The sequence below is a fragment of the Macaca nemestrina genome, chromosome 4 (assembly GCF_043159975.1).
Source record: "Macaca nemestrina isolate mMacNem1 chromosome 4, mMacNem.hap1, whole genome shotgun sequence".
Taxonomy (NCBI): domain Eukaryota; kingdom Metazoa; phylum Chordata; class Mammalia; order Primates; family Cercopithecidae; genus Macaca; species Macaca nemestrina.
In genome coordinates this window covers 102,712,236-102,726,825 of record NC_092128.1, presented here as the reverse complement: position 1 = coordinate 102,726,825, position 14,590 = coordinate 102,712,236, and the positions used below count along the sequence as shown (strand labels likewise).

Sequence of the window (14,590 nt, the reverse complement as noted above, 5' to 3'; positions counted from 1 at the left end):
CTGATGTCAAAGCATCCAGGGGATTGGCTGTATTGGGGCATATTTGGTGGACACATGTGCTTTATTTTAAATTGTATCCTATGTTTTTTTTTTTCCCAGTTGCAAATGAAGCTGGAGACAAGAATGCCAGATCACTGGCCCGCTTCTCTCGTGAGTAAATCTTGTTTCACTCCTTTCCTGGTCTCCATCAGAAAATGTTCTCCAGAGATCTTTCCCCTGTGCGGTATAGCTCTTCAATCCTATCAGGTGTTAATAAAACAGTAATGTAGGAAATGTCATCATCTGGTTAATATCCCACTTGAGCCCAGGCTGGTGAGCTACTCATTGCTACTGCCTTTTCAGTCCTTAGAACTGTGGTTTCCAAATTGTGCTCTAAGCCTTTGCAATTCCAAGTATGGTCCTCAGAGCAGCAGAATCGACATCACCCGGGTGCTTTTTAGAAATGTGGAGCTTCAGTCCCCCCACCATTCCTTCAGACCAATTGAGTCAGAATCTGTATTTTAACAAATCTACAGGGGATGCCTGTTCACATTAGAGTTTGAGACGTGCTGTGGACTATCCTTTTTATGAATGTTTTAAGATAAAGTGAGGAGACGTACATGAAATGCTTGTAGCTATGAAGGCATCATCACCATTCAACATGGACTTATGAACTTACTCCACTGGCTCTTCCTCAATTTGGTGACATTTTGAAGCTCAGATGGATTGAATGGGTTTCCTTAGGCATTGGGGATATTCCTAGGGCTGTGGTTAGGCCATGGGGCTTCCCTTGACTGCTTTGTCTCCAGGTCTTGATCCCTGTGAAAGAGTAGGAGTCTAAAGCCTCTAAATGGTTTCTGTAACAGTGTGATCAGCAAATTATCCAGCAAGTTAATGCACTCCCTGGAATGAAAACCCGGATTCCAAAGGGAGTGGAAATACTAGACACGGATCAGGGTGGAGTGGAGATGCTCCCCAAACCCACTGTGCACCAAGTGGAGAAATGGTAGAGCTGTAAACAGAAACAGATTTATCGCTGCCTCACTGGCTTTCAGTAAAAGTAATTTCACTCACACTATCCAGGCCTCTGTTTTCTCACTTGGAAAATATTCAAAATTGGACATTGCTACATTAAAAATTTTTTTTTTTTGCTTTCCTAAAAGTCACTTACTCCTTCCCTCTCTACTATTGACTACAAAAAGACTTAGTAGCTCACATGCTGTATGACGTTTTTCCAGGGCAGTGAAAAATGTTGCTGTCTTTTGAAATTGTGGCATGGGAGGAACTCTACAAATCCCCAGTCACTGCATTCCTCATGCAGTGTTGACTAGGTCTGAGTGTGGACAGTGCCATAGTAAATCTTATTACGTAAAGCTGAAAGTATAATTTCTCTATTTACAGGGCTTCTTATAAACTCTGCCTCCCAACTTTTTGGAAGGCTTTGAAATGTTGAGATTGATTTCCCAGAAATGATTTTTACAGAACTGTAATAATGTACAATAATGAAAGAGCATGAAGTGCTCATATTTTAGAAATTGTGTAATAAAACACTCACTTCTCATGAGCCCCATTCCTCACTGCCCTCCTACCTGGAATCATTATTTCCAAAATAGATATTTCATCCCGCAGCTCAATGAGGTTGAAGAATATGCTTTTATCCCATTTTTTTTCTTCAACTCCTGAGCAGTAGTCAGGCAAATAAATAAGCTGGAATCGTGACCCAACCATGCTGTGAGGGCTATGCTGGGTGCCCCTTCCCCCATGGGAGTTCCCGAGGCTCACCACAGGACAGAGGAAGGTGGGGGGTCCTTGTATGAGAGTGGAGGCAATTATTCCTTTCACAGACAAAGGAAGGTGATTTCTTGTGTGAAGTTCTCAACTGTATGACTGGGTTGAAAGGATGATGTATCTCTTGAAAGCTTATTAGCTTGAGACAAGTGAGGACACGATGAACACATATCTGTATAGGAAACGAGTAATTAGTGGCAAACCAATTAGGTTGGACTGATATAGGGAAAAAAGGAGAAAAAAAAATCTCCTGAGTTAATCGCATTGCCCTGGAAAAAGTCAGATGGCACATGAGCTACTAAGTCTTTTTGTAGTCAATACTAGAGAGGGAAAGATTAAGTGACTTTTAGGAAGGCAAAAAAAATTATTTTTAATGTAGCATGTCCGATTGATGCTCACTTCACTTTACCACCTTGAAACTGACCTTCATTGTGTGGTGTGAATGAAGAGTTCAGTTTGGGAAGACTAGGGGGATTCAGATGATAGATTTTTTTTTTTTTTTTGAGACTGGAAGATGAAGTACTGCAACATTCTCTAAGTTTTGCCTCCAACAAGACAGAAAGCCTTGATAGTGTGCATTGCCCAGCATGGAATCAGGCACGATAGGGATGGGGCCAGAGCTTCTGCTGTGATGGCTGGACCTCTAGGGGTCAGCAGAGAAGATCTGGGAGTGGGGACGGGGGAAGGGCTGGTTATGGTGGTGGATGCTGTGGAGTGAGTCCTGTGAGACTCTGGCTCCACCAGGCCCCGTCACCACCCCTGCCCCATCACTGCAGGCTCAAGCAGTGGCTTCTGATCAACCTGACTTCAATTGGAGCATCTGCCTAGCAACTGTGGGCACATATAGTAACATGGGGAAGTCATTTTCCCAGAAGTGGGGGTTAGAGAGGAGGGAGGGAGGGGGACTCAAAGGAAGCAGAGAAGATCTCTTCCCCTCACAAATGCTGGGAGAATGACAGTGTCCAGGAGAGTGAGAAGTTGAGAATGACCTTGACTTGAGAATGCTGTGTGAATGCAGGCATGCCGGCTTCCAACCAGCAAATGGTTTGAGAATGGTATCCATCACAAGGCCAGCTGCAAGGCGAGAGCCACCGGGTGTGGGCACTGCCCTGCTCTGCAGTGGGCAGGGTGAGCCAGCGGAGCACCTCATGTGCGTACTTCATGGTGAGAACCTCACATGGGTGCCGCATGGAAGTTACCCCATGTGGATACTGCATGGTAGGCACCAGGGCAGTGTGGGGAACAGCTGACCTGCCCAGCTCAGGTCCAGGCCTCAACTTGGTGAGGAGCTCCTGGAACCCACTGTGGCTGGGGCTCCTGACATTGGGGACTTCTGGGATGAAGTTAGCTGGCACTGGGTCCCTTGTTAGTCCTGCTCTCTGGGATGCCGGTGAAGCTGCCCTGTAGTACCAAGCCCTAAAAGCCCTCCTCCCTGGAGATGTCTATTTTATGCATCTGTCAGTCTCCCTATTAGACAGACAGCTCCTTGAGCCCATGGGCCCTGTCTGGTTGACTGTGCCTGGTGTAGAAGCAAACGCTGATTGAATGAAGACTGCGTAAGCAGGCCCCTTTCTGCTCCGTTAAATGCTCCTTATCCTAACATCATAAACATTTGTGAGCCTTCCCATTGCCAGTGTACACACTCCCCAAACCCCTCCACAATATGTCTTCAAGGGTCTCCTACATGCTAGTGGGAGAGTCCTCAGAAACCATTAGGTATGTAAGCGCTGGTGTCAAGCCTGGAGTTGGATTCTGTGTCCAGAATTATGAATTCTGTGCCACCGTGGGCAGGTAACTTAACCCATCTAAGCCACACTTTCCTCACCTTGCTCCTAGGACAATACTGTGTCCAGAATTGGTTCCTTCTGGTGGGTTCTTGGTCTTGCTGACTTCAAGAATGAAGCTGAGAACCCTCATGTGTTACAGTTCTTAAAGATGGTGTGTCCGGAGTTTGTTCCTTCAAATGTTCAAATGTGTCCAGAGTTTCTTCCTTCTGGTGGGTTGGTAATCTTGCTGACTTCAGGAGTGAAGGTGCAGACCTTAGCAGTAAGTGTTACAGTTCTTAAAGGTGGAGCATCCTGAGTTGTTCTTTCCTCCCTGTGGCTTGTGGTCTCGCTGGCTTCAGGAGTGAAGCTGCAGACCTTCACAGTGAGTGTTACAGCTCATAAAGGTACCGTAGACCCAGAGTGAGCAGCCGCAAAATGTATTGCAAAGAGTGAAAGAACAAATCTGCCACAGTTTGGAAGCCCACCCAACAGCGTTGCAGCTGCTAGCGCCGGTGCCCTGCTTTTATTCCCTTATTTGGCCCCACCCACATTCTGCTGATTGGTCCATTTTACAGAGAGCTGATTGGTCCATTTTACAGAGTGCTGACTGGTCCATTTTTACTGAGTGCTGATTGGTGCATTTACAATCCTTTAGCTAGAAAGAAAAGTTCTCCAAGTCCCCACCCCACCCAGAAGCCCACCCGGCTTCTCCTCTCAATATTAGAACTTATTTCCAAGTTGTTGTGGATGATCACATGCAAGGGTGAATGTTAAAATACTTAAAAACATGTTAAGTGGTCACTGAACATCAGAACAGATGTTGGTCATGGACTATATGAAGGACTAGAGTCCAGGAAGCCCCTGACAGGACAGACATGGACCCTTCAATTGCTGGATGAAGCTGGGGCAGCAGAGGTGGATATTGGCCCTGATACCCTGGAATCCATTATATGAAGCACAGGGACTGTATACCACAAGCGCTCAATAAATGTGGGTGGTTGTTATTACCCTGAGTTTTCAGCCTTCCTCCTCTCTCTTCTTCTCTTTTTTCTTTAATTTCATATATACTTATTGAAGAATTTTCTGTTCGTCTGTGAGCCCTGGAAATAACACAGATGAGTCGGTTTGTCTTCAAAGAGTTCACAATCTAATCAGGGAGACAGAAGTGACTGCTACAATACAGCGTGTGGAGGGAAATGCTAGCGAATGGTAGGAGGAGCTGGGAGAGTCAGAACGGGGAGGCCTCAGCCAACCTGGCATGGAGGTGAATTCAAGGGAGTCCTTCTGGAGGAGGCGAGCATCAGCTGAGGCTTAAGGGCTTGAATGGGGATAACAGGTAAAGAAGGTAACTTCTAATCTTCAATGAAAACAACTCTCAATACCACATGTAAGGGAATGAAGGCCACATGTAGTGTTCAGACATGGCCACAGTGTGGCAGAAAAAGCCCAGATTTTGATTTCGTCTCTCTCCTCTAGAAGATGTAAAAGACACTGCATTCAGTGCATTGGACAGAGCTTCTGTTGGGAGTCCAGGGCATTGGAGGAGCCAGAGCGAGGGAGACAGCGCCCACAAAGCTCTTGTGGCTGGGCAGCTCTATGCTGGAGTTCTGATTGCTTCCCTGAGGGAGGACTAATTTCTCCCCCAAGATGAGCAATCGTGGAAAAGAAAATACAAAAGTCTTCCCTTATCCGCGGTTTCACTTTCCCAGTTTTGTTACTTGTGGTTAACAGTGGTCTGAAATTGTGAAATGGAAAATTCCAGGAATAAACAATTCACAAGTTTTGATCTGAGTGCTGCTCTGAATAGCGAGATGAAATCTCACTCTGCCCTACCCATGATGTTAATCCTCCCTTTGTCCAGTGGATACATGTGCAGATGCTACCCACAAGTTAGTGACTTAGGAGCCCTCTTGTTTATCAGATTGCAGTGCTTGTGTTCAAATCACCCTGATTTTATTTAGGAATTGCCTAAGTGCAATTTCGAAGTGCACTTAGTAAAAAGTGCAAGAGTACTGATGCTGGCAATTCAGATACATCACGGAGAAGCCATCAAGTGCTTCCTTTAAGTGAAAAGGTGAAAGTTCTTGCCTTAATAAAGAAAAAAAATAAAAAAAAATTGTATGCCAAGGTTGCTGAGATCCACAGGGAGAGCAAATTTTCTATCTGTGAAACTGTAAAGAAGGAAACAAATTTGTGCTAGTTTTGTTGTTACACTAAAGCTACAAAAGTTACAGCCACAGGACAGGATAAGTGCTTAGTTAAGATGGAAGTATTATTAAATTTGCGGATGGTAGACATGAACAGAATCGTGTTCTGATTAACAGCAATTATGTTAGGCACCATTCCTGGTTTCAGGCAGTTGTTGGAACGTACCCCTTCGGATAATGGGGGACTACTATAGTGGTATCAAAAGCAATAAGAAAATAGAGATTAATTAAAAATCCAGGTATTTTTGGAAATAGATTTTCCTGTGAAAGAGCTGGAGTACTTACGGTGGATGGGGGACTGAAGCAAGGGGAGGCCTTTTGTATTTGTGTGCTGAGTGAATGATCCCCTTCCCTCAGCAGAGGTGGGAAATGGGAGGCAGAGGTGTGCAGTGGGGTGAGTGCCGGGGTTGATTGAAATAGAGGGAGGCAGCACCTATGACATGGTGATGCCATGTGTGGAGCCCCAGGGGGAACTCAAAATCATGTCTGAGACAGTGCTAGAGTTCAGTCAGGGAACTTTGCTAGATCAGTTGTTATAGCTAGGAGAGTTGGTGACAAAAGAAGGGAGCTTGAACTGGGGATGGATGAAGACAAAAAGAAGAAGAAGAAATAAGTGGGAGGAATGACTGAGAAATACCATGAGCGGGGGTATGTGGCTGGTGGCTGGGCTTTCAGTGTTCTCAGGGGCATGTACTATGTTTTAGACAGAACCATATAAGGGATCCAGGACAGACAAATCAGGTACATTTTGGGTGCTATGGCAAGCAAAAATAGTTAAACTAATAGAAACGCAGAATTGGATGGTGTTTGCTAGGAGCTGGGTGTGGGGAGGAGCAAACGGAAAGTTGTTGCTTCATGGGTATAAAGTTTCCATTATGTAAGATGAATAAGATGTAGAGATCTGCTGTACAACATAATCCTTGTAGTTAACAATATGGTATTGTGCACTTTAAAACACATTAAGAAGATAGCTCTCCTGTTAAGTTTTCATACCACAAAAACCAACCAACCAATCAACCACGCAAGCAACACAAAAGAACACAAGACGGCTGGCTACTAGCTTCTTTCCTACACTTATAATCATCCTCTCCCAGCTCCCCCAGTGACCTGGGACACATCTGTGTTTCAGAGCCACAGTTAGACTGCAACTTATGTTGACCCAAAATTTCTCTGATTGCCCACAAGGGGCTTCACCTCTTTATCTTACCCCCTTTCTCCACCCCTTTCATCAGACACAGTTGTTATCAGGCAAGCCGATTAGTTTGGTTCAGTCAACAGATGTATTCACTGGGATTTGAAAGATTTCAAGTTAGTAGAGTTTACAAATGATCCAGTCCAGTGCTCACCACTCTGTCTAAAGCTCAAATCCCTTGTATGACATCCCTGTCATGGGGTCATGAGCTCTCTGCAGGAGCCCATCCAGCGGAGGAATATTCACCGTGTCCTGGAAAGCACTGATGGCCGTGGTCAGAGTGATGGACTGGCATGTGTATGGGGGTAGGGGGCAGGACACTGAGACTCACTCTGCCTTTTCTTTTTGAATGTGCTTGATAGAGTCTTTTAAATATATCCAAAGACATATCTCTAGGCCCCTAATATGTTAGCCAGTGGTCCACCAGTGGACTGGCTGATGATACCATAAGTAGCTTCTAGGAGTTTATGGATCATACATGTAACTCACATGTCAGCTGGAAACTCCCAGTCCATTGAGATATAGGTGAAGAGGCTTACATTGCTGTTGTGTGCTGACATTTGGAAGTTCAGAGCACTCCCCGATGCTTCCGTGAGTACCCGGGACGGTGGTGTTCTTCTGACCCTGATTTTCTACCTCTGTCGATTGCTTTCCTCTATTTGCTTCTGGCTATCTTCCTATTGCTCTGACATAGTCTCAGATGTGCTACAAAGCTCCTCCTTCTTTTTTCTGGAGAACCAAAGGCGTTGGTCAAACTAGAGCTTGACTGAAGATTAAGAAAGGATGAACAAGAGAGATCCACACTATGCACTGCAATTGCAGACCATTTAAATTCAGTTTGATTTTCAACAGTCCATTTAGCCATTCTACCACCAACAAAAATTTTAAAGACCACTTCGCCCATGCCGTTCCTGACCTACCACTGTACATCCTTTTATCCTTACCCTCCTCCATTATTTACCCTTTATTTCCACCTCTCTTTTAGGAATCAAAGCCGCTCCTGGGATCTCTCATGTAGAGCAGCAGCTTGACTCTCTCTCTTGCTCACACCCTTGTCCTTAGCATCTCACATTCTATACTCCTTTCAACTTATTTTTGCCTAAATGCAAACCAGTTTCTGCTCCCTCAATGGGAATTGTGGTACCACCTATTGAGATAATAGCAAATATTTACTCTTGCTACATGTGTACAAGCTTACATAATTGAAAAATATGAATAGAAATTTTTGTGTGTAATGTGACCCCAGGGAGGGCAAGGAAGACGTGGCTTGGCTGTTGCATTCCAAGCATCTCCTCCTCTATCCTCTTAATGTATACTCCTTTGAATAAAGTTAAGATGAAGTTTTAGGTTTCTGCAAGAGACAGACGAGGATAACCTGAAAACCTTCTCAGTTTTTACAAGCACATAGAAATGCTGAGTGAAATGTTTTAAAAATACTTTTAAATGCATAGTTAAACTTGCAATAAAGAAAGGGAAGCCCACAGGTGCCAGAAATGAAGGAGGAATTTAATATCAGTACGGTAAGCTGTTAACATGTGTGCAGATTTTGCAGCTATGCTGCATGGGGGTGGTGCTGTTAAGTCCATGGAATCTAGTAACACATGTTTTAACATCTACATGGGGAAAGGAGATAAGACCTTGGGCTATGCAGGGTGGGGAAGTTGGATCTGAAACTTCTGCCTAACTCGGACTCTTAAAACATATGGCAGATTGTGTTTTCCAAAAATATTTGTAACTATATCTCCCATCCCACATGCTCTTCTTGCAATGTGATGCTGACAAGCCTCCCACTGAGATGGCGAGGCCTCTGTTTTCTTCCCTTGAGTCTGGGTGGCCTGTAAATGTGGCAGAGATGATATGATGTGACTTGCAAAGTTAGATTATCAGAAGAGACAGCTTCCACCTGCTGCCTGTTGGGATACTTGTTCTTAGAGTAGTGTCATAATGCTGTGAGGAAACAGAGACCCTGTGGAAAGCCCATCTCTGAGCGCTTCCCAAAGTGCAGGTTTGTGAGCAAAGTGGGTAGTTACTGTTGTTGGAAGCCACAAGTTTGGTGTGACCTGTTATGCATCAATAGGTAGTTGAAACAAGGGCTATGTCCTCGATAAAAGAGAGACCAGGAAAACAAAGCTCGTCCATTAACATAGGGAGGTAGTAAGGTAACCTGCTTGGTTTTTCTGGCTCTTGAGGAAGTCTTCCCTGGGCAATTGAAACTACCTGAATGGTCCAGGAACCCTTTGAGCCTAAGAAATTAACAAACATTAGTTCTGGGCTACTAATGGCAGAATCAAATGAAAAATCTTTTGAAATACAACCCAAGTCATAACATACTCTCATGGAGTAAACAAGGCCAACTAAGTATGAGCTCATAGTCAAAATTAAAAACAAAATAAAAAATCTATAAGAGACAGCAATCCTCCATGATGAGCAAGAGTCAGTGAACACAGATAATTAGAGCCTAAGAACTTGAGATGCAGGTCGAGTATCCTTTACCCAAAATGCCTGGGACCAGAAATGTTTTGGATTTTGAGTTTTTTTCTCACTTTGGAATATTTGTGTATGCATAATGGGATATCTTGGGGATGGGACCTAGGCCTAAACACAAAATTCTTTTGCGTTTCATATATATCTTAAACACATAGCCTGAAGGTAACGTTATACAGTATTTTAAATAATTTCATGCGTGAAACAAAGTTTCTGTACGTTAAATCATCATTGAACTGCGACCTGTCATGTGAGGTCAGATGTGACATTCCCACTTATAGTGTCATGCTGGGCTTAAAAAGTGTTGAATTTTGGAGCAGTTTGGATTTCAAGTTTTTGGATTAGGGATGTTCAACCTGTGGTATAATGACAAACTGGAAAAAAAAAACTAGGTCTATTTAAGAATGACAGAAGATATAAAATGAGTTGAAACTCTAAGAAAGGAACAAGACCTTGGAAAAAAAATGGAAAATTTTAAAGATAATCTGTAGAACTTCAAGAAATGTAAAATATAGCATAAAACCCCAACAAAACGAAACCCAAACACAGTTTACCAACTGTGTTGAATAGGACTAAAAGGAGAAATAATGAACCAGAAGAAAGATATATCTGAGGAGACTATCCAAAATGTAGCACAGAGAAATGGTGGATGTAAAAGAATGGTCAAACACTACAGAAGACAGAATGAGAAGGGCCAGCAGACATTAGTAGGAGTTCAGAATGAAAGACCAGAGAGAATATGGACAAAATAGTAACTGAAGATCTAGTGACTGAGAATTTTTCAGAATTGACTAGTGATATGAATCCTCAGACTGACGAGTTGTACCTAGTTTCAAGCGGGAAAATAAAAATCTATTGGCAGATACATTATAATGAAACTGTAGAACAGTATAGACGATGAGAAAACACCAAAGATAATTGAAGAGAAAAGACAGGTTATTTACTGTGTCTGAGACTATGAGTTTAGTGTTTATTTTTATTTTTATTTTTAAATTTTTGGTAGTTTTGCTCTTGTCACCCAGGCTGGAGTGCAGTGGCGCGATTGTGGCCCATTGCAACCCCTGCTTCCTGGGTTTAAGCCATTCTCCTGCCTCAGCCTCCCAAGTAGCTGGGACTACAGGCCTGTGCCACCACGCCCAGCAAATTTTTGTATTTTTTTTTAGTAGAGACAGGGTTTCGCCATGTTGGCCAGGCTGGTCTTGAACTCGTAATCTCAAGTGATCCGCCTGCCTTGGCCTCCCAAAGTGCTGGGATATAGGCACGAACCACCGCGCCCAGCTGAGTTTAGTTTTATCTATGTTAAAAGAACTTCAGTTTTTAGCTGGGCCTATGTCCCCATATCCAAAAACAGAGTTAAAGTTAGGTGTGACTATGTAACTAAGTTCTGGTCAATAGCATGTAAGCAGAACTGTCAAATAAAGGTTTCTGGAAACTTTCTTGAGGCTTTTGTGTAGTCTTCATCCCCTTTCTTTTTTATCCCTTTTTCATCCTGCTGCCTAGGACACAAATGTAATGCTTAGTGCTCTAGCTGCCATCTTGGACCACAATGGTAATGCTCAAACCCAAGGGTTAGTAGACTGGTAATCTAAAGATTTTGTGAAACAGAGCTGCTATATCAGTTCTGAAAGGCTTACATCTCACTCAACAGAGATATAAACTTCTATCTCTGATTTTTATATAACAGAGATACAAGCTTTTACTTCATTTAATCTAACTGGAATTTTGAGTTTCTGTTATTCAGACATAACTAATCACAACTGATGTATCTATCATAGATTAATCGTCAAACTGACTGCAGACTTCCCAATAGTCTATTTAGAAGCCAGAAGTCAAACTGAATAATGTTTGTATGGAGATGAGGGAAGAATACTGTTGACCTGAAATTTTAAACTGAGAACAATATTGTTTAAGACTGAGGGCAAAATAAAGACATTTTTCAGGTGAACTCATTCTGAGAGAATTTATCATACACGTCCTTCCTGAGATAACTGCTAAAGGAAGACTTTTGAATCCAGAAGGAAGAATGAACATAGGATAAAAGGACTAACCATTATTTATGTAATTCACAATTAAAAATTAAAATGAATATTAAGATGATTGCTGCTATTTAGTTTTAAAAAATAAAATGGCTTTATCAAAATATAGTTTACATATTATAAAGCTTATCCACTTAAAGGGTGTAATTCAATGATTTTTAGTATATTTATGGAGTTGTGCCACCATCCCCGTAATCTAATTTCAGGTAATTTTTGTCACTCCAAAAAGAAGCCCTGTGCTCAACAGTTACTTTCCATCTGAGATCCATACCCCCAGTCCTAGGAAGCTATTTAAATACTTCTTTTCTTATAGATTTGCCTATTCTGGCCATTTTATATAAATGAAGTCATACAATATGTGGTCTATTGTGGCTATGTTTTTGATTTAGCATAATGTCTTCAAGGTTCATCCACGTTGTAATGTATAAGCAAATCATTCCTTTATATTGCAGAACAACATTCCATAGTATGGATATACATTTTATTTTTCCTTTCATCAGTTGATGGACATTTGGGTTGTCTCTAATTTTTGGCTATTGTGAATAATGTTGCTATGGATATTTGTATATTATTTTTAAAAGTATGTATATGTTTTTATTTAGCTTGCTTATATACCTATGAATGGAATTGCTGGATTATATGGTAACTCTAAGTTCAACATTTTGAGGAACTTCCAGACTGTTATCAAAAGTGATTTTGCTCTTTTATATTTCTATTCACAATGTATGAAGGTTCGAATTTCTCTAAATCCTCCTCTACACATGGTATGGTTATTTAAACAAATTTAACCCTAATGTATGTGAAATATTGATCTATTGTGTCTTTGATTTGTGTTTCTCTGATGACTAATAATGTTTAGCATATTTTAATATGCTTATTGCCCACTCATATCTTATTTGGAGAGCTAGTTAGGTTTTAAGAAAAGGGGTAGCATCCCATTCTCTGAATTTCTAGTTGAAGGAAGCATACTTAAGATGGAAAATTGCCATCACAAAGAAACTGCCAAACTTATTTATTAACCAAAAGTAGAAGAAAATAGAAACCCCTAAAGTGTTAGTTCCCAAACTGGACTCATAATTTCTCCTCATCCCTATACAAGTTCCTACTCCTGTGTTTTCTAACTGAATTGGTACCATCCTATTTATTAGGCAATATTAACTGAAAACCTACAAATCATATTCTTCCTCATCAGTCACCAAATTCCACTGATCCTGACTCCTGAATTGTCTTATTCAGATCATTCTACTTTATTCTCACAGCCACAACTTTATTTTAAATCCTTATCATTCCTTATGTAATGGATTCCACTGAGTCTCCATCTTCCTCTGTGAAATGAATTCTCCTCCCTGCCAGAGCAATCTTTTTTTTTTTTTTTTTTTTTGAGACGGAGTCTCGCTCTGTCGCCCAGGCTGGAGTGCAGTGGCCGGATCTCAGCTCACTGCAAGCTCCGCCTCCCGGGTTCACACCATTCTCCTGCCTCAGCCTCCCGAGTAGCTGGGACTACAGGCGCCCGCCACCGCGCCCGGCTAGTTTTTTGTATTTTTTAGTAGAGACGGGGTTTCACAGTGTTAGCCAGGCTGGTCTCAAACTCCTGACCTGGTGATCCGCCCGTCTCGGCCTCCCAAAGTGCTGGGATTACAGGCTTGAGCCACCGCGCCCGGCCAGAGCAATCTTTTAAAAGATAAATCTGACCATGTCATTCTCCCTCTTAAAAGCCTTCACACATATTCTAGGAAGATAAAATAAGACATACATTTTTCTATTTATCCCATGAATTATAACTAAAACCCCTGGATATGATATACAAAATAAACAAAAGAATACTCTGAAGGCAAAAAGAAGAAGGCAGAGTGACTAGAAGACTTGGGACCCAAGAAACAACATGGTGATGAGTTCCCTGAGTTTTCTTTTTTATCACATACCATAGACTTCGAGCTGAAAAAGATAAAAACCTTGAAATGACAACAGGTACAGACAAAAAAGAGCCCCAACATAACTCTACTCTCTACCTAAGGACCAGGAAAGGGGACGCCTAGCAAGAAAGAAAACTTTTAGATAATAAATGCTCTACTCCCACCAAACATCACAGAAAAAGCTGTGGCCCCATCCTCACCCATTCCAAAAAAGGCTTGCTGGGAAACCTGGATGTCCACCCTCACAAGGCTGTAACAAGGTATCTCAACACCCTTGCTGGGGTAGCATCAGAAAAAGTTAAGCAGGGAGCTGGCTCTTTCATCTAAACCAGCCTTCCTCCCATCATGATGTCAGTGGAGAATATGTGGGGAACTTAGACTGCCACTTCTAACTGACAGTAACCAAGCATACCTCTTCCTCCCTGCTGGGCTGAGTGTCAGGGGAGGCCTAGAGGAGAATCAGGACTATAGCACTGTACAGTGACAATGAGGTCATTCCATACACAGTGTCAGTAGAGACCATGTGGGGAGCTGAAACTCTCACCCCTTCCCAGTGATAACAAAGCTACATCCTTCCTCAGGTGTCAATGGAGCAATGGAAGCCCAGTAGGGAACTTGAACTTCTTCCTCCATCTGGCATAATAAGGGAGTGCACCTTATTCCTCTGCTTGATCTGTGACAGAGAAAGTCAGTTCAAACAGGATAAACATGAAGAAACCCATGCCAAGATTCATTATTATTATTATTATTATTTTCTTTTTAAAAATTTGAGACAGGGTCTACTACGTTGCCTAGGCTGGTTTTGAACTCCTGGGCTCAAGCAATCCTCCTGCCTTGACCTCCCAAAGCGCTGGGATTACAGGCATAAGCCCCTGAACCTAGCCTCATAATTAAACTTCTAAAATCTCAAGAGAAATCTTGAAAGCAGTCAGAGAAAAGAGACAACTTACTTACAGAGAAAACACAATTTGAATGAGAACAGATTTCTCATCAGAAGCCATGGAGTCACAATATTTTTCAAGTGCTAAAACGGTAGAACTGTCAACCTAGAATCCCCTCTAATCAGCAAAAATATTCCTCAGAAATGGAGGGGAAATAAAGACATTATAAAATGAAGGAAAACTAACAGAATTTGTTGCCAGCAGGACTACTCTAAAAGAATATCTAAAGAAAGTTCTCTAAACAAAAATAAACAATAAGAGAAGGAACCTTGGGACATCAGAAA

General features: G+C 42.1%; 1 protein-coding gene across 7 annotated transcripts in view; it reads left to right on the top strand.

Moving 5' to 3' along the window:
• The window catches only part of LOC105475828 (phosphodiesterase 1C), a 619,857-nt gene that overhangs the window by 165,643 nt on the left and 439,624 nt on the right, over positions 1–14,590 (top strand). For all 7 annotated transcript variants that reach the window (XM_071094997.1, XM_071095004.1, XM_071094999.1 and 4 more), the window contains exon 2: positions 100–150. In XM_071094997.1, the coding sequence (XP_070951098.1) occupies positions 100–150 (51 nt within the window). The remainder of the gene's footprint in view (positions 1–99; positions 151–14,590) is intronic.